Below are 22626 nucleotides of genomic sequence, written 5' to 3' on the forward strand. Positions count from 1 at the left end.
CTACTTGCTGGTCTCCCTTGTGGGGGCTTGGGGAGGAGGGCGTCTCTCCTGGGGAACAAACCTCTTTTTGCCCCTGGGTCTCGCTCTGGGCCTCTCACCTGTGGGGATGCAAAGTGACCCCTGGTTGTCCCCCCCCCCTTTAGGGAAGAGATCCTTCAGAAGACCTTGTGGGACAGGGTCTCGACTCACGTGATAGAAAACATCTACCTCCCGGCAGCACAAACCACAAACTCGGGCACCTTCAACACCACGGTGGACATCAAGCTGAAGCAGTGGACAGACAAACAACTGCCCAACAAGGCCGTGGAGGTGAGACCGTTTGGGGTTGACGTGCGTAAGCAGAGGGGTGCCTCGGCTGAATCTCCTTCTCTCTCCCCCCCCCCCCCCCGATTCTCATAGATCAGGCTTCCTCAACCTCGGCCCTCCAGCTGTTTTGAGACTACAACTCCCATCATCCCTGACCACTGGTCCTGCTAGCTAGGGATCATGGGAGTTGTAGCCCAAAAACATCTGGAGGGCCGAGGTTGAGGAAGCCTGTCATAGGTTTATTTTAGGGTTACGCAAAGGATTGCCCACAGTGGCAAGTGTGTGAAGGCTAGCCATGTCCTTGGAGCGGATTCAGAGGTGCACGCCTCTTTGCAGAGCTCCGCAGCTGGCTAGCTCAAGTCCGTTGGGAAATCCATTCTCCCTTTTTGAGAGAAAGCGTGTGGGCACCCAGGCTGCTTTCCTGGAGCCCTGCAGTCTCAATGCGCCCCGTATGGCTGAAGGCTTCTTCTTGACACCCTCCATGTCCTGCTTGCGGGATTCCCACTGTGGCCATTGGGTTGGCCATTGCGGGGGCAGGATGCCCGTCTGATTTAGCAGGGCTCTTCTGGTGTCCCTGCCACCCACACCTCAGTTCTGTGCCCTCACCAGTTGTGGTCCTTCAAAGTGCCTCTTCCACCCACTCCTCAGCCAGCCTCACAGGCTGCCCCCTCCCTTCTTTCCACCTGCCTCTGGCATCTCTTCCCACCTCACCTCACTTCCTGCATAACAACCCTTTCTGCACAGCCCTGGAAACAGCCCCTTCTCGTATTCTGTCTGATGTCTCCTCTGCGCCCCACCCACCCTCTCCAGTTCAACCTTTCACTTCCCTCACGGAAGTGGCTCTGTCGGTTATCATTCCGTGTTGGGCATCTTCAGTGTCAGGGCACAGGCGGTTCGCCCCGGTCCCCCCCCATTATTGCACAGGGCATGTGAGTTGATGTGTTTGATGTGAGTCGGTTTCCGCATCTCGTGTTAGATCTGCCTCCCTCTGCTGGCCTCAGCGCTTGTCTGAGCCCAGTCTGGTGGCTCCAGCATTGAGCCGCTTCTCAAGGCCGGACTCTGTTTCCCAATCTGCAGGTTGCCTGGGAGACCCTCCAGGAGGAGTTTGCTCGCTTCATGACGGAAGAGAAGGGCAAAGAGCACGACGACATCTTTGACAAACTGAAGCAAGCCGTGAAGGATGAGAGCATCAAGCGCCACAAGTGGAACGAGAGAGCAGAAGACAGCCTGGTGGGGCCTTAATCCTTTCCCTTAATATATTTCCAAGGCATGGAAGAAACGAATCCCTCTCTCTTTCGACAAGGCTTTGTGTGCGCTTTTCTGGTTTTAAAATATTGTCTCTTTATGCACGGACGAAGGAGTTGCCAGAGCCTTTCTTTGGTTGGTGGGGCTTCCAGTGGTGGCGCTGGCATCACTGCTCAGAAATTTCTTCATTGACTAGATTAATTGAATCCATATCGTTACCAGGATAGACATGTGAAGGCCTGGGGGGGAAACAGAAATATTGGATGAAAACCCAGAAAAAGTGGAAAGAGGAGGAAATGTTTTTTCCTTTATTGTTGTTGTCATTTCCTGGCCTTCACATCTCTACAGTGGTACCTCTAGTTTCAGACTTAATCCATTTTGGGGTGCCATTCGCACCCCGAAAAGTCCACAGCTAGAGCGCCTCTTCTGCCCATGTGCACGGCGCAATCAAGCACTTCTGCGTTCGTAAGCTGAAAGTCCGTAACGAGAGCGGAACGCAACACAAGGTATCACTGTATACTCAAAATGCTACAGTGACGCTCAGCCAAACGTTCGAATGTCTTTTGGGCAGTATTCAGTCTGACTAAGGCAACAAATGTGTAATGGGGGCTGGGGGCACGCAGGCCACCCCTCAACTCCTGATCTTCATGCGGAAGCTGTGAGTATAGAGGTGTTCTCCCTCTTACATGCGTTTTGCCCTTATGGGGTCAAATGAAACACCTGAAGAAGGCTGAATCCATTTCGCAGTCCGTCATAACTCCAAGCTTGTCTTTCCCAGAAAGAGAAGGATCTGAAATCAGTTCACAGGGACTCCCTTTTCCCTGCTCTGCTGCCGCTTGCGGTGAGCTCACTGGAGCTGGCCTGGAGCATGTCTGCTCTTCCAGCAGCTGTGCTCTGAGAATTCTTGAGGAACAAGCTTCTGAATTATCTGGCGCTTTTGCTGCGCATGTGGAAGCTGGGTTTCTTTAAGGGGGAGAAAAAGCAGAGCCCGTTTGGGGACCTAACGGCTGCCCTGTGCTTTGGCAGAGAGTGATCCAGCACAACGCCCTGGAGGACCGCTCCATCTCCGACAAGCAGCAGTGGGACGCAGCGATTCAGTTCATGGAGGAGACCCTGCACAGTCGCCTGAAAGACAGTGAGTGCCCCTCTCTCCTTGGCTGCCTTTCTCGGGAGCTGAGCTTTTGCCACCGGACGCTACCATTAAATCCTCCTGGTCGCCTCTTGGTCTGGTCGCTGTTGTCTCTTCCGCCCTGACCCGTCCTCCTCCTCCTGCAGCAGCTGCTCCTCCCTTTGCAGGCAGTCCAGAATGCTTCTTATTAAATCAGTGGTTGCTCACCATGAGAGCGAGGGAGGGAAAGGGAGAGAATCACAGTGTGGTGTTGTGTACTCAGTGTTGTGCTCTTTGTGTTCTTCTCCAGCTGAATCAGTCATTGAAGACATGGTGGGCCCAGACTGGAAGAAAAGGTGGCTCTACTGGGTGGGGCGCACCAAAGAACAGGTAAAAAGCTGCCCAGGTGATGCCCTGGGATTCTCTGGCTCAGCCCAGCTGCAATATAGATATATATTTGGCTGTCTGTAATAACGTTAGCTGAAATGAAGAAGCCTGATCAAAACATGGGAGGAGAGAGCCCTTGCTCTGCAATTCCTGGGTCTGCAGAGGTGTGCCCAGATCAAGGTGCTTTTCCGGAGAACCTGAGTGACCCCAAGGCCACACCTCTCTGGAGCAGCCTGCCACCTTGTCTCTTGTTGCAGTTGCACGAGGGCAGCTGGTGGCTATTTGTGCTAATTTTCCCTAAGATAGAAATATGTATTCCCTGCATGTGGAGTCCTGGTGCCAATGAAGCATCATAGTAACCAAAATGGGGGAGGGTGTTTAGACAAAGAGGCCCTGAGATCACCCCCCCCCCTTGATTATATGATTATTATTTACTTACAGTATTTCTCTGCCCTCTCTAGGGAAGGGCTCCTGGTGGCAGTTCTGCTTTTGTGAAACGCCCCCCCCCCCCCCGAGACTGACTAAGGTTAAGGCTTCCATGTTTCCAGAAGCCTTTGGAGGCCCTCGTCTTGGACCAGCTTATTGGGCTGGGGGGGGGGGTGAGTCAGGAGAGAAGCCGGAAACATTCTGTCCCTGCTTTTGTGCTTATAACTTTGCTCAGCTTTTGTGCCTTGGCTAGGTGTTATCTTTTGGGAAACTTGAACATGCAAGGTGTACCAGAATCTTGCTTTCATTTTCCCCCACTCCGCTTAGGGTAAGAGTGAGACTTTAAAATAAAAAAAGCAATGGCATTTCTTTTGTTTTAAGACCATCCGCAATGAAACGAAAAATGAACTTGAGAAGATGATAAAATGCAACGAAGAGCACCCGGCTTACCTTGCAAACGATGAGGTCACAACCGTCCGGAAGAACCTGGAGGCCCGGGGGGTGGCCGTGGACCCCTGCCTGGTAAGAAGCTCTGCCAGCTCCTTTCCGTTCCAATAACAGGGAAAGGCTGGGCTCTGAATATGGAAACCATCATCGGCTGTGAACAGTCCCAGCAAGGCTCGTTGTGAATGTTTGCTGTTCTGCCAAAATGGCTGGTTGCTTGTCGGGAAGTTAAGCTGCCAGACATTCTTGGGGGGGGGGGTCAGAGTATGGGGGGGTGTTTGATGGTCGTAATAAGGGGGAAGGCTTAGCAGAAGTGCCATGTCTTCCTTCCTTCCCTTTCTCCCTCCCTCTCTCTGAGTGAGACATTGGCGTCAAAAGCTGGCCGTGCATTTTCTTGGGCTACTCTTAGGAAGTGCAGTTCATAGCATGTTTCTTTTGGCCATGGGGGATTCAAATTCTCTACCCAAGAGTTCCACATTTCGGTAAGTAGCTTGAGCAAGGAACAGAGAAGTCAGACCAATTGGTCCATCCAGCTCAGTGCTGTCTGCGCTGACTGTCAGTGACCCTCCAGTATTTTGGACAGGCGTCTGTCCTCGCCCTGTCTGGAGAGGCTACCAGGGACTGGACCTGAGTCCTTCTGCATGCCAAGCAACTGCTGGATCCCTGAGCTGTAACCCTTTCCTAAATTCCCAGACTTGTGAGGATGCAATTAGCGGAAGACTGTGTTTGAGTGGAGGAAGCTGAATCCTGCTAGATCAGAGGTTGACAAGGTTTACCTCACCTGGGCCAATTCATTCCTGCAGAGATCACTCTGTGGCCGGATGCGTCTGCGCAGACGTGATTTTCGGCATCTGTGTAGATGCGATTTCTGGCGCTGTGGAAGCGAGTCCGTGCTCCGCATTGTGCCGGTTTAGCGCAGCACGCAGGGACTCGCCGAGCGGGTGGCGCAGTTCGGGGGCCATTTAAACGACCCCCATGGGCTGTTCTTGGCCCACGGGCCACAGGTTGCTGACCCCTGTGCTAGATGCTGCTTCAGCCGTGATTCAGGAGAGCACGTTTCTTTCGCGCTCTCCGTTTGCGGGAGCACTTTCCCCCTAGGGGATAGGCGGCTGCTGGACAGGTTTCAGTAAAAACAACCACCCCAAAGCAGACCCTGGTGCTTTTCCTCCTCCCCTTCTTGGGAGGTGGTGTCCATGTGAGCCAGCAGGGCCCCTTCTGCTGACAGCCCAGCTTCTCTCTCAGCTGCTTGCAAAGGCTGAGCTTCTGAGCACCGCGCAACATCTGCCAGCCGGCACGTGCTCCAGGGCCATCCGGATTTGGGCCAACGATAACCAGATGTTCCTCTCTCCCTTTGGTCCCAGATTAAAGACACCTGGCACCAGGTTTACAGGCGGCATTTCTTGAAGAAGGCCCTGGGCCACTGCAACCTCTGCCGGAGAGGCTTTTATTACTACCAGAGGCATTTTGTGGACTCTGAGGTAAGTGGAAGAACTTGCGGGTTACGAGCACTTAGGGAACAGCCGCCGCCCTCCCCTGATGTCTGGCCAGGAAAGGCGAGGGGTCTCACTCAGTGCCCCCCCCCCGTCTCTCTCTCTCTGAATGATATTTTTGGGACGCTCCACTAGGTGGTAGTCTTGGGATGAGCATCTGGTCCCTGCGCCTCTCGCTCTTCCATGGGGCTGCCCCTCTTGAGTTCCTGGGACTCACAACAAAGAGGGCTGGCTCTCTAGCTGGGATTGAGGGCCCCCCCTTGCCCCCCACGTGTCCCGTGTGAGTCCTCTGCAGCAGTAGAAGGGCTGAGAAGCCCCCAAGGCCAAGCCTTGCTGTGTGGGCCACGCAGTTCTTCCAAGAAGAAGATGGAAGACTTCAAGGGTTGGACTCTAAAAGTATTTTGCACGCCAGAGAAGAAGTGGCTTTTGTCAGGGCCGATGAACTGGAGTTCTTGCAGACACTGGGCATTTTCCTTCCTGCTGCTGCTTTGCCCTTGCCCTTCTTCACGGCATCTCTGGTTCTGATTCAGTTTGTGCCCTCCCACGGTTTCCACAACTCCCTTGTGAACTTGTAGAGTTGGAAGGTGCCCCCAAAGGTCGTCTCGCCCGGCCCCCACCCCCCTGCAATGCAGGAATCGCAGGTGAAGGATCCCTGACAGATGGCCGCCCTTGATGGTCTAGCAGGGTGATGCTTTGCAGCCTTAGTTTCCCCCTCAGGAATATGGACATAGAAAACGCTGCGCCACCAGCCGGCTGAAGCAGGACATTTTGCGTTTGATGCCAGTTTGTGGTGTTAGATAGGATCCTGCATTCCACTGGCTGTGAGCAAGGCACTTGCTGAGGCTGCTTACAGACACCGCAGCTCTTTCCTCTTTTCCTACTGAAAATCAAAGGGGCCTTGCTAAATGTTACCAGGCTTGAGGTCTCCACCAACAGAAGCTTAGCTGCTTGGGTAGGTGAGGAGCATGAGGGTTAGGGCCTCCTTGCAGGGCAGTCCCCGGGCCATGAGATGCCCTCTGCCCTGGGAGATGCAGGGAGATGATGCCCTTCTGTGCCTTTTGGGTGCCCCTTTTAATGCTTCAAGGGACGCGGGTGGCACTATGGTTTAAACCACTGAGCTTCTTGGGCTTGGCAATCGGAAGGTCGGCGGTTCGAATCCCCGCGATGGGGTGAGCTCCCATTGCTCGGTCCCTGCTCCTGCCAACCTAGCAGTTCGAAAGCACATCAAAGTGCAAGTAGACAAATAGGTACCGCTCCGGCGGGAAGGTGAACGGCGTTTCCCTGCGCTGCTCTGGTTCGCCAGAAGCAGCTTCGTCATGCTGGTCACATGACCTGGAAAAACTGTCTGCGGACAAACACTGGTTCTCTTGGCCCGTAAAGCAAAATGAGCGCTGCAACCCCAGAGTCGTCTGCGACTGGACTTAACTGTCAGGGGTCCTTGACCTTTTTAAAATGCTTCACAGCTAAGCTGCTCTTCCTTGAATAACCAGTGCCTGTTTCCCTATTCCCAAGCTTTTGGTGCCCTTTGTCTTCTGTTGGATTTGCTTGTTCATATTTTATTTTAAAAAGCATTTATATGCCACTTTTCTTTTTTAAAAACAGCTTCAGATTCTGAAAATGCATTTGAAAAGCCATTCCAGTGTAGCACCATAAAAGAGTGATACTTCATACACTGATAGCATCACTGATCAGTTGCTGTGTTTCGTTTCTGGGATGACTGCCTAAGGATTGTTTTCGGATGCTTTAGGTGGTCTTCCAATAAGCACGGAAAGGTTTGAGCATGTAATAAGCACAGAGAGGTACCCAGCCAGCATTGCTGGCTGCTTCTGGGCCAAATTGCAGGTGCTGGTTTTTGCCTATCAAACCGTTTTTTGGCTTGGATGAATGAAGCCACAGAAGACGCCATGTGGCCTGGTGGGTGCTTTGCTGCTTCCCTGATGCTCCCTTGTTCCTCGCTGTGTGGTTCCAGCTCGAGTGCAACGATGTGGTCCTGTTCTGGCGGATTCAGCGGATGCTGGGCATCACGGCCAACACCTTGAGGCAGCAGCTGACCAACACGGAAGGTGAGAGGCCTGCGGAGGCTGCCCTGCTGGGCCACTCGCCCCAGCCTGGCTGGATGCTGGCGGTGCCATTGGCCTCCTGGACCCCGGCTGGGCAGGCAATTTTGGCCCTCTCCAAAGCCTCCTTTTCCTCCCCATCAAAGTTTCTTGTTTTGGGAAGTTTTTAAAGTTTGATGGTGTAGTTGTTGTTGTTTTCCTGTGCCTTTTTGTTGGAAGCCGCCCAGAGTGGCTGGTGCAACCTAGTCAGGTGGGTGGGATTTAAGAAATGTCATCATCATCATCATCATCATCATCTTCATTATTAAAAACAATACCAAGCATAAGGTTTGTCAATGCGGTCAAACTGGATGGGATCACGATGGAGACTGAAAGTAAGCAGTGGGGGAAATTATATCAGGTCCACCATACAGTGGAACCTTGGTTTACGAACTTAATCCGTTCCGGAAGTCCGTTCTTAAACCAAAGCGTTCTTAAACCAAAGCGTGCTTTCCCATAGCAGGTGGGGGACTCAATTTACAAATGGAACACACTCAACAGAAAGCAGAACATGTTCTGCTTCCAAGGCAAAGTTCAAAACTGGAAAACCTACTTCCGGGTTTGCAGCGTTCTTAATCCAAGTTGTTCATAAACTAAGCTGTTCTTAAACCAAGGTACCAGTGTATATTACTTAAATGAATCACAATTTTGGGGAAGCTGTATTGAAAAACAAAAGCATAGTCAGTAAGGAGCTGAAAAGGCATGTGACTCAAAAACTATATTTTTCCTAAGTTCATTGGAAGAGATTGTTTCAGTTGTTCATTACTGACGTGTAAAATGAAGTCTCCAGTGCTCCTTTTTGAGTTTCCACTCTCTGTGGCTCAGCTGTTTGGTCGAGATCAAATCCAGGAAGACAGTAGGGATGGCCCATGGCAAGCCTTGAGGGAGCCAGGAGATCCTTAACCCCCCATCTCTCAGATTACTCCTGGACTCAACAGCTTGGGTATCCTTCTGGAGAGGTTGGCACTGGTGATGCTGTTTTTGCATCGTTCAGGCATGGCCTGTCCCTTCCAGCAGGTATTTCACGTGAATGTAAGATTTGTACAAGCGCTCCCTCTACTATTATCCTCACCCCAACCCCAGATGTAGAAATAGAAATGAATATATTTCAAATTCCCGTTTCCCCCCTGACAGTGAGGCGCCTGGAGAAGAACGTGAAAGAGGTGCTGGAGGATTTTGCTGAGGACTGCGAGAAGAAGATGAAGCTGCTCACGGGGAAGAGAGTCCAGCTGGCCGAGGACCTCAGTGAGTATCTCTCTGGCCCGGGAGCTGCAGTGGCTGCAGCAGCACGTGGAAAAGGCCCTCTCCTGCTGCAGAAGCTGGGTCCTTCGTTCTGGAAATTCTGCTTAGGGTTAGAGATTTGGTTGGTTCATTTTAGGTGCATGCTTAAAAATCCAGAAAGTGCTTAGCTGTAATTTAAAGCCAGAACCATCACCCCCTGCTAAAGGAACCACCTGATCAAAGCAAGATTGCCCTGGGGTGCCTGCTCAGGGGAACACCGCCCCACCCCTATATTTATTCATTTCTCTCTTCCTTTCTAAGTAAGCTGTCCTGTTACAGGCTCAGGGCCTTCTAGCTTCCTGGCCCATGACACCTGAGCGGCCCCAACGGCTGTGGCAGTTTTGGCTAACAAGCTTTAGAGTTGGTTGCCCAGCCAGAAAAAAAAACACGTAAAGGCATTTCGTGCAAAGAAAAGATGCCCTCTGGATCGGTCAGGGTTTCGCCTCCCTGGCTGTAGGAGCGAATGCTGTGCCTCTTTCCATGACGGCAGGAGCAGATCACATCTGGAAGGCATTTTTTGACGTTCCCTTTGTAGTGAGGGGGGGAGGGGGGAGGCCGTAATACTTTTTCGCCGACCACGGCACCTCTGGCGGTAAAGGCGCAGGTGATAGCGTTGCCTGCGTGACACGCAGCAGCAATTGGGGAGGTTCTCCCTCGCCTGCCTCCTCCAGCGCTTGTGTTTTAATCTCTGGTTGGAAGTAATTGGAAACATTTGCCGGCCAGCAAGCGCCTCTCTTGTTTGGGCTTGCCACCAGATGATGATTGACTGATTGATTGATACCTTGCCCATCTGAATGGGTTTCCCCAGCTACTCTGGGCGGCTCCCAACAGAATATTATTATTAATAATAACAAAGCGATAAAACATTAGACATTAAAAACTTCCCTAAACAGGGCTTTCTTCAGATGTCTTGTACATGTCAGATAGTTGTTTATTTCTTTGACATCTGATGGGAGGGCATTCCACAGGGTGGGCACCACCACCGAGAAGGCCCTCTGCCTGGTTCCCTGTAACTTGGCTTCTTGCAATGAGGGAACCACCAGAAGGCCCTCAGAGCTGGACCACAGTGTCTGGGCTGAACAATGGGGGTGGAGACGCTCCTTCAGGTGTACTGGGCTGAGGCCACTTAGGGCTTTCAAGGTCAGCACCAACACTTTGAATTGTGCTCAGAAACTTACTGGGAGCCAATGTAGGTCTTTCAGGACTGGTGTTATATAGTCCCAGCGGCCACTCCCACTTACCAGTCTAGCTGCCGCATTTTGGACTAGTTGTAGTTTCCGGGTCGCCTTCCAAGGTAGCCCCACGTAGAGCGCATTGCAGTAGCCCAAGCGAGAGATAACCAGAGCATGCACCACTCTGGCAAGACAGTCTGCGGGCAGGGCCCATATAGCCTTCCATGTTGAGCCGGGCCCCCTCTTCTTAGGGCACTAATCCCCCCCCCCTTACGATGACGGCTGTTAAATCCCTGCTAGTGAAGAAATTCCTCAAAAAAGCAAAGGAGCGCAGACTATTAAAAATAATTTCCATACCACAGAACTAATCCAGGTGTTTTATGGGAGGATGAAAACTTCAAATATGATTTTTAGTAACTTAATAAATATACCCTGACTTTCTGGAATGTCAATAGTTTCTGTGCTAATATTGTTGGGTCAGGATCAAGTATGAAGTTTTATGGCCACAGAACATCTGGGAAGGGTGGGGGCAAAGACGCTTCCACGCCATAATATTCACCCAAACATCCTGGCTTGTCTGTACTACTTACAGCCAATGAGTTACATAAGCCTCTGTCCAGGAATTAGCTTTTAATGGGTTGGGTCCTGCTCTGCGCTTGTCTAGCCATGCCTTTGTCCCGCATAACACATTTGCAGGATGGAGACCGGGGCTTGCTGCCTCCGAGAGAAATTGGTTCCCTAGGACCAAACTAACCATGTGCTAAACGCCTGACGGCATTTGATTTTTAAAGAGTTGAGCCTCGCCCCCTACTCCATAGTGCTGGCTAAATTTGCCCTCCAAAGCTGCCATTTGCCCTGGGAGGCTGAATGAAGCATCCCTCCAGGGCCGGGCCAGGTGGGAATTTCTTTCCTCCCTGTGTGTCTCTGCTGCCACATAACTAAGATTTCCTGAGTAGGGTTAACCTGCCTGTTGCAGTCCCAGTCCTGATATTTCTGTCTGTCTGTCTCTCTCTCAGTGTGTATTCTTTTAAAAACCTTTTTTTAAAATTTCAGTCATGCATGCAATATGCCTAGTTGTGGGTTTTTGAGCAGCCTGTTCCTGTGTCTCTGTTTTGTTCACTCTCCCTCCAGAATTAGTCGCCTCTTGGAAATTATTCTGGGAAAGGATCAGATTTCCCAAGGCGTGGAAGTAGCGAGGCTCTTCGCTGGGGTCTCTCTCTCTCTCTCTCTCTCTCTCGTATTTCTCTCCCAGTGGCGGAGGGGGTGGGGGACAGCCTAATTTCTCCAGAGCCTTCCCGAGAGATGAGTCTGAGAGCCCGTTCACTCAGGACTTGAGCAGGATGCGGCTCAGAGCCCTGGTGGCAGCTGGTTGAAAAGCCTCAATGTGCAGAATCTTGCCCAGCTTCAGTGGGGATTTCGCGATGCCAGGCAAACTTTTCAGCTCCTTTTTGTATTTGCATGAGCAGAAAAAGTTGAGTCAGGTGCAACTCTGCAGTCAACTGGAGGCATTTTCACTCTTGTCATCATTCCTGAGCGCCAGCGTGGTGCAGTGGTTCAGAGCGGTGGACTCATAATCTGGGGAACCGGGTTTGCCTCTCTGCTCCTCCACCTGCAGCTGCTGGGTGACCTTGGGCCAGTCACACTTCTCTGAAGTCTCTCAGCCCCACTTACCTCACAGAGGGTTTGTTGTGGGGGGAAAAGGGAAAGGAGGTTGTGAGCCACTAAAGCGGGATATCAAATCCAAACTCTTCTTCTTCTTCTCCTCCTGCTCCCGGAGAGGCAGAGACCCTTCGTGAAATGCCTCAGAAGGAGCAGTGCCTTTTCCCCGCTTCAGGGGGCAGCAGGTGGCTGCCTTTTGGAGGATCCCCATGAAAGAGGGAGGTGTGTTTGCTGGCATGCTGACCTCCTGCCTCTGTTTACCCTCCTTTGTCACTTGCGGTGGCTGCAGCATCTCCCAGGCAGCTGCTGCCCCCAGAGGCAGCTTGTGCATTTCCAAGTTCCTTTCTCTGGGCCTGCCTGGGCTTGCCTCCGCCTTTCCCGGCTTCTCTGGAGGAAGCCCTTCCTCGCAGCTGCATCGCATGCCCAGGCTTCCCTCCTGGAGGGGGAGGACGCAGCAAGCGTTGCCAAGCTGCCAAATCTTCTGGCCTTTTGGGGAGACTATCGAGAAAGTTTGGGCTGCTTTCCCTTGGACCAGTTTTTCCCTCAAGGTGTGCTTCCCCCCACCCTTAATTTTTGGCTGTTGTAATTTGAGCAGCACTTTTAAGGTTAAGCAGTATTTCTTGACCATTTTCTGGAATAACATCATTCAGATAATCAAGTGGGAATATGTTAGGTTCGAAGCACATAGGATATCCAAACACAGTGTTGCCAAATTAGCTGAGTACTGCAGACTGCCTGTTCTTCAGTAGCCAAGCCATGGGCCCCCTACTTTTGAAAAAAAGAGTCTCTGTGTTAGTTTTTGTTATGTGAAGGATGCCACAGACCCCAGGGGCCCAGACCCCCAATTGGGAGCCTTTATCCTAGAGGTATCAGAGCTATTGGTCTCTCACTGAGCTGTTTCAAGAGGGCATTGATAGCAGAGTCTGTCATTAGTCTAGCTCCTTTGGCTTCCTCTCATTCCTCTCCACTCTGCTTTCTCCCAATAGCCACAAATTTTGTATCGATTCCGATATTAGTTTGGAAGTGGTGATGGTTTGGGAGAGTGTTTATCTGCCGATGCTGTGAAGAAGACGTGGTCTTCCTAAATATGCAGGATCTGTTTTCGATCAAGGGACTGTTCCAGCTTCAGCTTTTCTGAATCCTGGCTACGTAGAACGGCCTGTGCTTGATGGGAAGGGAGGGCAGGAGAGGGAAAGCTTGTCAGGAAAGCTGAGACGTGCCGGGGAGAGGGTGTCCAGCCCCCCCGCCAAGGCATTGTCAGTCCGTGAAATGCTGGCACCTGGGCAGGTGTTGCAGGCGAGTTGAGACTTTGTTCTGCACAAAGGCCCCTTCCCACGGGGAGAGGCCTGGCCACACACAGGCAGGCGGGGGCTGCTAGCAGGAGCTCTTCCCTTGCGCTCGGACACAGCCCTTGAGGTGGTTCTGGGAGGCTGCTCTTAGCTGGCTGCTCAGGAAGCCTCCTGCCATGCAGACATCACCCCAGAGGAGGCTGCCTCATGCTGACTCAGACTAAGAATGATAATAATAATTTATTATTATTTATACCCTTCCCATCTGCCTGGGTTTTCCCAGCCACTCTGGGCAGCTCCCAACACAATAAAACATCAAACAGTAAAAATTTCCCTAAACAGGGCTGCCTTCAGATGTCTTCTAAAAGTCAGATAGTTGCTTATTTCCTTGACATCTGATGGGAGGGCGTTCCACAGGGCGGGCGCCACCACCGAGAAGGCCCTCTGCCTGGTTCCCTGTAACTTGACTTCTCACAGGGAGGGAACCGCCAGAAAGCCCTCGGAGCGGGACCTCAGTGTCCAGGCAGAACGATGGGGGTGGAGACGCTCCTTCAGGTCTACTGAAGTAATAGTGCCACTGTATTCTGCTCTGGTCAGACCTCACCTGGAGTACTGTGTCCAGTTCTGGGCACCACAGTTCAAGAAGGACACTGACAAACTGGAACGTGTCCAGAGGAGGGCAACCAAAATGGTCAAAGGCCTGGAAACGATGCCTTATGAGGAACGGCTAAGGGAGCTGGGCATGTTTAGCCTGGAGAAGAGGAGGTTAAGGGGTGATATGATAGCCATGTTCAAATATATAAAAGGATGTCACATAGAGGAGGGAGAAAGGTTGTTTTCTGCTGCTCCAGAGAAGCGGACACGGAGCAATGGATCCAAACTACAAGAAAGAAGATTCCACCTAAACATTAGGAAGAACTTCCTGACAGTAAGAGCTGTTTGACAGTGGAATTTGCTGCCAAGGAGTGTGGTGGAGTCTCCTCCTTTGGAGGTCTTTAAGCAGAGGCTTGACAACCATATGTCAGGAGTGCTCTGATGGTGTTTCCTGCTTGTCAGGGGGTTGGACTCGATGGCCCTTGTGGTCTCTTCCAACTCTATGATTCTATTCTATGATTCTACTGGGCCGAGGCCATTTAGGGCTTTAAAGGTCAGCACCAACACTTTGAATTGTGCTCAGAAACATACTGGGAGCCAGTGTAGGTCTTTCAAGACCGATGTTATGTTGTCTCAGCAGCCACTCCCAGTCACAAGTCTAGCTGCCACATTCTGGATTTGTTGTAGTTTCTGGGTCACCTTCAAAGGTAGCCCCACGTAGAGCGCATTGCAGTAGTCCAAGCGGGAGATAACCAGAGCATGCACCACTCTGGCCAGACAGTCCGCGGGCAGGAAGGGCCTCATCCTGCGTACCAGATGGAGTTGGTAGACAGCTGCCCTGGACACAGAATTGGCCTGCGCCTCCATGGACAGCTGTGAGTCCAAAATGACACCCAGGCTGCGCACCTGGTCCTTCAGGGGCACAGTTACAGTACTGGGAGCCAATGAAGGTCTTTCAGGACCGGTGTTATGTGGTCTCGGCGGCCGCTCTCAGTTCCCAGCCGCATTCTAACAATATGACTAGCTCAGGATGGCAGCAGTAGTTCCCGAAGGTGTCAAGAAGGGGTCTCTCCTAGGAAACCAGCAGGGGGGGGGCTGGCGGCTTTGAGTGGCAGGGAGCCAAGCTCACTGATGAAGCTGACCCCCTTTACAGGGTTATTGGGAAGAGAAAGGGTCAGGAAGGGAATCCCAGGTGCTCTGGACGGTGTCTTGGGAGTCCTGCCTTTGTTCCTGCCCTGAAAGGTGGCGGCAGCAAAGAGAGATTCAGAGATGCAGGTGTTTCTCAGGGTCCTTCCCCAACCTGCCCATTTATTTACGGTGCAAAGCAGAGTTCCTTTTGCGCTTCCTTCATTGCAGGGGTTGGCACAGCCCTTGGGCTCCCTCACAGCTGCAGTTCTGTGGTTCTTCTTCGTGCCCCCGCCCAGGACTCCTTGCTTCCGTCTTTCCTCAAGGTCCCTAGGGAGGCTTCCAGGATGCCAAGGGGATATTGGGGGTGGTGTTGACATAGGTGCACACAGGTTCCTAGGTTAAATCAGCCTTCTTCCACTGGGTGCTCTCCGAATTGCACCAGCCTGCGCAACTTTGGGGTGGGCGTTGTAGTCTGAAGCACCCAGCTGGCGCCAAGGGGGGGGGGAGCTGCATTGAAACTGTGAGGGGGGGCTGATTTTCCAGCTGCAGTTTGGAGAGCCCCCCTGGGCCCGCCCTTGTGCTGCCTTGGCTGGTGGCTGCCCTGCTCTGTTCTGCTTCTGCAATTCAGGGGTTCCCAGGAAGGCAGCAACCGGCCTCCTTGCACACTGCTGACAATGCGCCCTTTGAGCGTGCTCCTCGCCAGCCGCGCACGCTTCCTCGGACTTCCCTCGCCTCTCCTGCGAGCTTTCCCTTTCAATCCTGCGCAACAGCCTCCGCTGCCGTGATTCATGGGGCGACTCTCCCTGAACTGCTATAAATCCCGCTCCAGCGCCTTCCGCTCGGCAGCCCTTTGTCTGGCGCTTTCGTGGCGCTAATGAGCTAATTGTTTAACAATCTCCCCGGATTCATTTGCCTGCCTCTGCCTCTTTGGGAAGCCGGGGCTGCCGGGGACCTTTTGACAAGCCAATCTTTCTCCCCGCTTGACAGCGGGGCGAGGGGAACAGCGCCGTCCTTTGTAGGCGGGCGAAGAAAGGAGGCCCTTTCCATCCGCCGGCCGTGCTGCTTCCGTCTTGACCCCCTTTCTCTGCGGGGAACACAAATGCGGCAGACAAGCGGAACCTCCCCTGTGTTTTCTTGACCCGTTGGCTGTCCATTCACTTCCCATCTGGTTTTTCAGCCTTAAAGAAACAGAGGGGGGGCCCTCTTATTATAAATCTGTCTCCGCAAGTGATCGATGGAGATCTGTCTCTTTAAGGCCCGCCTGGGTGGCTTTCTCTTTAAAGTTCTGCTTTTTCCTGCCGGTCGGTCGGGGCGGTATGTGAGCAAGAGGAAACTGGTTCAAAAATGCGAGGCATTAATGTAAAGTGGTTTCTGAAAAAAGGAAGGGGGTGGGAAATGAAGTAGGGCACGACCCGAGCTCAGATCACCCGGTTCAGGCAGCCTGCAGTCTCTCTGTGCGGCTGCAGAAAGGCATGCGAGGACCGTTCTGGGCGCCTCGCCCCGAAAGGGATATTGTAGGGTTGGAAAGGTTCGGAAAAGGGTAACCGAAATGATCCAGAGACTCTCCTGGAAAGAAAGGTTGCAGCATTTTGGACTTTTCGGTTGAGAGAAAGGCAGGTAGCAGGTGACATGAAGGAAGTTTGCAAATTTGCATGTGGCATAGAGAAAGTGGAGAGAGAAGTGTTTTCCTCCCTCTCTCCTCACACTAGAACTTGTGCACCTGTAACTAAGCTGTCAGACGGCAGTGGTGGTTGCTCGTGAGTAATCAGTCGGGACTCCGACCTGTCTTTTACAGGTTTTATTTTGGTGCAAAACTATTCACAGTGCAGAGCCACAAGTTCGTGTCTGTCTCAATCACTAGCAGAATCCGGGAGTGGTCATTTCTGGGACCTCTCCCAACATAAGAGCTTAGTCACCCCCCCGCCTTTTCCTTCCTCCTTTGCATTTTACACCTCTGCGCAGGGTGGGTGACTGAAGGAGCGTGCTTCCCTCCTGACCGGCTTGGCCAGGAGCGGTGCTGAGGCTCCCAGCAGCATCCTCTGGTCCCTTCCCCTCTTCCCCACTGGAGGTGGGGCTTTCCTCACCACAGGAAGAGTGACTGCGTAGCAAGATTTTTGGAGGTTCCCTGTAACCCAACTGCCCCTCTGCTTCCCTGCCCTGTTCCGATGGCAGTCCCCTGACATAAGCTGAACATTGAAAGATTCCAGATGGATAAGGGCAGGCCTTCTTCACTCAACGCAGAGTTAAACTATGGAACTCCCTCCCACAGGAGGCGTGATGGGCACCTGCTTGGGTGGTGATTGTGGATGATGCCATGATCTTTGGCTAGTTCAGTGAAGTTTATGGTGATGGTGATCTGCCCAGATGGCTTTCAAAGAGGGTGAGACAAATTCGTGGAGGAGGAGAGGGCTCTTGATGGCTCTGCCTCCACGGTCAGAGGGAGCAGTGCTTCTGAGTGCCAGTTTCTGCAAACCACAGCAAGGGAGATCCGCTCTTGGGCATGAATCCTGCTTGCTGGGCACCTGGTTGGCCAATATGAGAACAGGATGCTGGGCTTGGGGGGCCCCTTTTGGCCTCATCCTGCAGCCTCTTTGTATGATACGTTCTTGCGTGATGCCATCATGGATGGCACTGTCTGGCAGCCCTCTGCTCGGTCCCTTGCCCACTTCCCCAGCTGGGGGGGGGGCGGGATCTGAAACAGGCAAAGCAAAGGGCAGCACTGCAGAAGTTGGGGCTTGAAGTAGCTCTAAGAACTGGGGTGCTGTGAGGTGGCTTTTTCTTTATTTTTCCAGCCCTCGCTCTATCCTGTTCCATCCTGTGCCCACAGTTACCGGCACGCCTTGCTGCCCCCCTCCTGCCCCCCTCTGTTTTCTGTGTTCACGGTGTGTATTCAGATCGTAATTACAGATCAATTAGTCTGTTTTTGAGCCCCTTTGGAGCCGGTATCAGAGGATTAATGCAAAGAAAATGAGAGGGGCTTTGGGTGTTGTTTCATGTGCAGATAAAGAGCCCTGCAAGGATGAATGGCTCTCTTGAGGCCTCTGAATAGAGGATTTCTTCATTCTGTGTCAGCCGGGGGTTTATGGGAGATTGGGAGAGGGGATTATGGGAATATTCATGACCCAGATCAGGGACCCCGGGATGAATGGGTGGAGGGAAACGGCTCATCTTTTGAGCAAACACGAAGTAAATGGGGAGGAGAATGGCCATTCACTGGGGCCTGCGTCATTGTTGCAAAGCTGCAGGCGGGGTGGCCGGCCCGGGGGCCGCTGTTTAACAGGTGTCACGAGAAGCAGGCTCTCCGTATCTCTCGCTCGGTGCTGAAAGCTATCAAAGGGGACGTTGTTTGTGCAGGAGCCATCGGAGCAACTTTGGGGCGCAGAGGTCGGGAGGAAGCAAGGCAGCGAGAGGGTGCTGAGCCCTGAGAGTTTGGGGAGGAAACAGGAGAAGGTTTGGGGTGGGAAAGTTCATGGAATCTGTAGAGTTGGAAGGGACCCCCAGGGTCATCCAGCCCAGCCCCTGCAGTTGAAGCCACGGGTTCAGGTCCTCCTCTCTGGAGCAGCAGAAAGCAAACTTGCTCCATTACATGGAAGGACCCAAACCCGTGGCTTCAAGTTGCAAGAAAGGAGATTCTGCCTAACATCAGAACTTTCTGGCCGTCAGAGCTCTTCGACAGAGGAATGGTCTCCCTCTGGAGGTGCTGAGCTCTCCTTCCTTGGAGGTTTTCAAGCAGAGGTTGGGGGGCCATCTGTCAGGGATGCTCAAGCTGAGATTCCTGTCTTGCAAGGGGTTGAGCTAGATGAGCCTTCGGAGACCCTTCCAGCTCTACTGTTCTGTGGCTCTGTGATCTTCCATGATAATAATAATAATAATAATAATAATAATAATAATAATTTTTTATTTATACTCCGCCCTTCCCAGTTCAGAAAACCGGGCTCAAGGCAGCTAACAACAAATTTAAAACACTTAATTGATGCAACAAAAAACAGCATAAAATACAGTATAGAACGTGAATAACAATAAATTCAGAATTCAAAAATCAATTTAGGGGGGAAATCCATCCAATAAACACGAGATGATCACCAGGGCTAGCTGGCCAAGTTAGTCCAGCTGTTCAGCAACAGAGGACGGCATAATGTTCTAGAAAGTAGGCAGAGCCTCAGAGGGAGAAGGTTTTCTGGAGACACCCCCAAGTCCAAGCCAGTGGTGCAGGCTGGGCACCTGGGGGCTGGTCTGCTTGGGCAGAGATTGGGCTGCCCTTTTGCCCCCTCTGCCCTTCCTCAAGCTTCGGGTGGCTCCTTGCTTTGAGTTTTCTGCCTCTTCAGCCTGGGCCAGTGGCAGGAAGGGTGTTTTCGGGTCAGCTTGGCCACCAATTGCACCTGTTGCTGACAGGTAAATAGATAAACCTATAGACAGATAAGTGGCTGTAGCTGCTGCTCCTGCAACTGCTGGGCAGACTGCCAGATAAACTCTGACCTTTTAAAGGAAAAAATGGTTGGGGGTGGGCGAGCAAAACAGGCCAAAGTCTGGATTATAACTTTTGCAAAAGCATCTTTAAATTCAGGGCACTTTTCTTAGCCTGTCTTGCTTTGATTTGGTTTGGCTAGTTTGAACACTGCCCCCTCTTTTGAAAGGCTGGACCTCTGAATTGTGATTTTTATTTTGTCTTCTGGAATATTTTATGAGCTGGCCAAGGGGTAACTTTCTAAATGCTATTTAATCCTGCTTTGCTGAAGCAGAATGAGCTGCGTGAGACCTAGGAAGCAGCCTGATTTGGAGGAGACACACTGTGGCCCCCTAAATCAGCCCCTGAAAAGAACAAACCATTCAGAAGCTTCTGCATCTGCAGTTATTCAATCTTTTATATTTATATGTCCCTCTACCCTGTCCTCTGAAGAGCTCGTGGTAATGTAAGCGGCTGCACTCAGAGCTTTCACAACTTCTAAACCTGAAATTATTTCTTGGCAAAAACACAGGCCATATTTTTATTTTTAGGAAGTTTTGCCAAGGCTGGCCAACCAGTTAATTCTGAGGCACACCTTTATACTAGATTTAAAAAAAGGTAAAGGGAAGCCTGACCATTAGGTCCAGTCGTGGCCGACTCTGGGGTTGCAGCGCTCATCTCGCTTTATTGGCCGAGGGAGCCGGCGTACAGCTTCCGGGTCATGGGGCTAGCAGGACTAAGCCGCTTCTGGCGAACCAGAGCAGCGCACGGAAATGCCGTTTATACTAGATTTTTGTTGTTGTTGTTTAGTCGTTTAGTCGTGTCCGGCTCTTCGTGACCCCCTGGACCAGAGCACGCCAGGCACTCCTGTCTTCCACTGCCTCCTGCAGTTTGGTCAGACTCACGTTTGTAGCTTCGAGAACACTGCCCAACCATCTCGTCCCCTGTCGTCCCCTTCTCCTTGTGCCCTCCATCTTTCCCAACATCAGGGTCTTTTCCAGGGAGTCTTCTCTTCTCAGGATCTGTCCTTCCAGTGAACACTCAGGGCTGATTCCCTTCAGAATGGATAGGTTTGATCTTCTTGCAGTCCATGGGACTCTCAAGAGTCTCCTTCAGCACCATAGTCTGCAATAAAAGATGGAAATTTAATTAATGCAGTTTAACTATGACGTGTTAATACAGTATTATTAATACAGCAATGCAGGCCTTAGTCTGAGTGCTGGCACCCTCTCCGCTTCGGAGGAGGCTCCTGGCTGCGGATGAGGCAGGCTTGTTGAGGCCTCTGAGGCACCTGTGGGGCAGGGAAGGGATGGGGGCCCAGCCCCACAGCCTTCCTCAGGGAGGCCAGGCCTGTTTCCACTTGGGAGAGGAGCCATTTGTGCCTGGAAACATCCGTCCTGACAGCAGCATCTCAACTTTTCCAGAAAAGGTTCGGGAGATCCAGGAGAAGCTTGAAGTCTTCATTGAAGCCCTCCATCAAGAAGAGAAGTAGCTGGTCCGCACAGGTAAGGAGCTCTGGGTGGTCACTGAGCAACTGCAGCGCTCTGACGCTGCCCAAACTAGGCCCGTCTTGCTCTTGTTAACACAGCCAGAAAGCAGGAAGCCCCCTTCATCTTGCCAAGGGACTGTGTACCTCCATCTTTGCCTGGAAGGGCCCTAAAAGGTTGTTCAGTTAATCCTCCTGCTGCTTCATCCAAGTCTTACAGAATTTTAAGATGCTCCCTAAGGGTCATCTTGGCCACCCAACTCTGCTTAAGAACCTGGCGAAGGAGCCTGTTCCACTGCTGAAGTGTCCTTACCGTCCAAATGGTCTTCCTATGTTAGTCGGAATCGCCTCTTGACCCCTCTGCCACCTTAACAAGCTTCCTAGCTGATTGGAGATTTGAATCTGGGCACACTGGGGGGTGGGGGGCATTGTGCCCTGTGATGCCCCGTGCTCTGGGCCAATCTGAACGAATGAATCTTCATTTGCGTCAGCCGCTGGCCATAGCAATAAAACATCAATACAATATCCAAAGAATAGAAATAAAAAGTCAATTATATAAAATACATTTTGGGGTTTTGAATCAGTGGTCAAATAGTGGACCTTATTCTGATTGCCCCAGCTAAAAGCCTTGCCTGCTCATCTTGATCTGCCAAGAGAAAGGACACTGTGGCAGCGGCTGGGCGACCCAGAATGGACGATAAAAGAGAGGTGATAATCTCATTCCACAAGTCTTTAAAAAGAGTGCACGCCAGAAGGGCATGCGCCACCAATTCAGTGCTGCCATCTCTACAGGGCTATAAGCGTTTTCATGTGGAATCTCTTGGAATCGTGCCTCAAGTCCAGCCAAGGGCAAGACATTCAATCTGGGCTGATCTCTCCCTCTTGCTCTTTTACCTTTCTGGGTTTGGCTTGAGGAATCTTGATTGAGATACCTGGCAAGGGAACAGCAACCTGGGATGGCAAAAATGACTTGGGAGGGGGGAACGAGGGGGGTGTCCTCTGTCCCGTCTCTCTCTGCAAATTCAGTCCATTTGTGTTTGTGTTTCAGCAGAGCTTCTACAGGAAGACAAAGCCCCTCTTCTGGAACACACAAAGCACTAGAAATGGCCACACGGCGCCTCCTGGTCCTGCTCTCCTCCCTCTTGAACTTTTTAGGGGTGCCCCAGAATGTCTCCCAGGGAAAGGAGACAATTGGCAGGAGGCAACGAGAGGTCCTGGCTGCCACCTGCCCTTTGGGTGAAGGTGGCAGTAATAAGGACGAGGGAAGCAAGCCTGGCAACAGAAACCTACGCTTTCTTACCTGGAAATGATGCCTTGAGGGGGGTGTCCAGATTCTGCAAGTGCTCCCTCTCTCTCTTTTTCCAGGGAGGGGCCAGAAGTAGGGGTTTTTTCTTTCTGGGGTGGCAAGACCCCTTCCGCCGCCTCTAGTGGTTTTAGCCGGTCGGGGGCTCCTTTGCGTGGCGAACCCGAGGGGCTTGAAATAAAATTTTAGCCTTTGTACATACGTCGACAACACCTCCTACGTAATGTTTGTTTGTTTGTGTGACGCAGCGCACTGAGGGGCCCTCCAAGCGGGAGCAGCTGCCTTTCAACGCTCTTCTGGGGAGCCAGATCTTGACTGAGGCACTGGAGAGAAGCTGGGCAGGGGGAGTGAGCCTGGCGGGGGCACCCGGGGCCCATTCATGGGCATCTGGCTCCAGGAACAGCATCCTCCACTATCCATTTCACTGCAGTTTAGTCCTGGGGTGGGACTTTGGCCAGCTCCATTTCACTTTTTGTTTTTATGCTTGCTGAGAGGGACTCCTTCCTGAGTATCCCACCGGCAGTGGCAGGTTCCAGATAAATCATTGCGCATCAGCCGCTTTTGAGACACGTTGAATAAGCGCCTTAGAGAGGGGGAAGAAGTTCCCAAGAAATTTGCTCTTGGCCTGCGTGTCAGGGGCAGACTCTGGAGAGAAAGCTCCTTTCAGGGACTCGCCCAGTTTGGTTTTTTAATGCTGCAAGGCTCCGGCGGCTTTGGGCCGGGAGAGGGGACCCAGCCGTGTGCTGGTCACGGCCCTCCACACACAGC

The 22626-nt window shown here is 52.1% G+C and overlaps 1 protein-coding gene across 5 annotated transcripts in view; it reads left to right on the forward strand.

The window, feature by feature from the left end:
• The window catches only part of OPA1 (OPA1 mitochondrial dynamin like GTPase), a 59081-nt gene extending 37022 nt beyond the window's left edge, over positions 1-22059 (forward strand). For 4 of the 5 annotated variants that reach the window (XM_053390888.1, XM_053390891.1, XM_053390890.1 and 1 more), the window contains 10 exons: positions 144-309; positions 1384-1536; positions 2578-2686; positions 2970-3049; positions 3854-3994; positions 5278-5394; positions 7376-7469; positions 8637-8747; positions 20494-20574; positions 21607-22059. In XM_053390888.1, the coding sequence (XP_053246863.1) occupies positions 144-309; positions 1384-1536; positions 2578-2686; positions 2970-3049; positions 3854-3994; positions 5278-5394; positions 7376-7469; positions 8637-8747; positions 20494-20561 (1039 nt within the window). In that variant the 3' untranslated portion in view covers positions 20562-20574; positions 21607-22059. Of the gene's footprint in view, positions 1-143; positions 310-1383; positions 1537-2577; positions 2687-2969; positions 3050-3853; positions 3995-5277; positions 5395-7375; positions 7470-8636; positions 8748-20493; positions 20575-21603 lie in introns of all 5 variants that reach the window. The other variant, XM_053390889.1, reaches the window with a different exon arrangement.
• Positions 22060-22626: the final 567 nt, after the last annotated feature.

The sequence above is a fragment of the Podarcis raffonei genome, chromosome 5 (genome assembly GCF_027172205.1).
Source record: "Podarcis raffonei isolate rPodRaf1 chromosome 5, rPodRaf1.pri, whole genome shotgun sequence".
Classification (NCBI taxonomy): domain Eukaryota; kingdom Metazoa; phylum Chordata; class Lepidosauria; order Squamata; family Lacertidae; genus Podarcis; species Podarcis raffonei.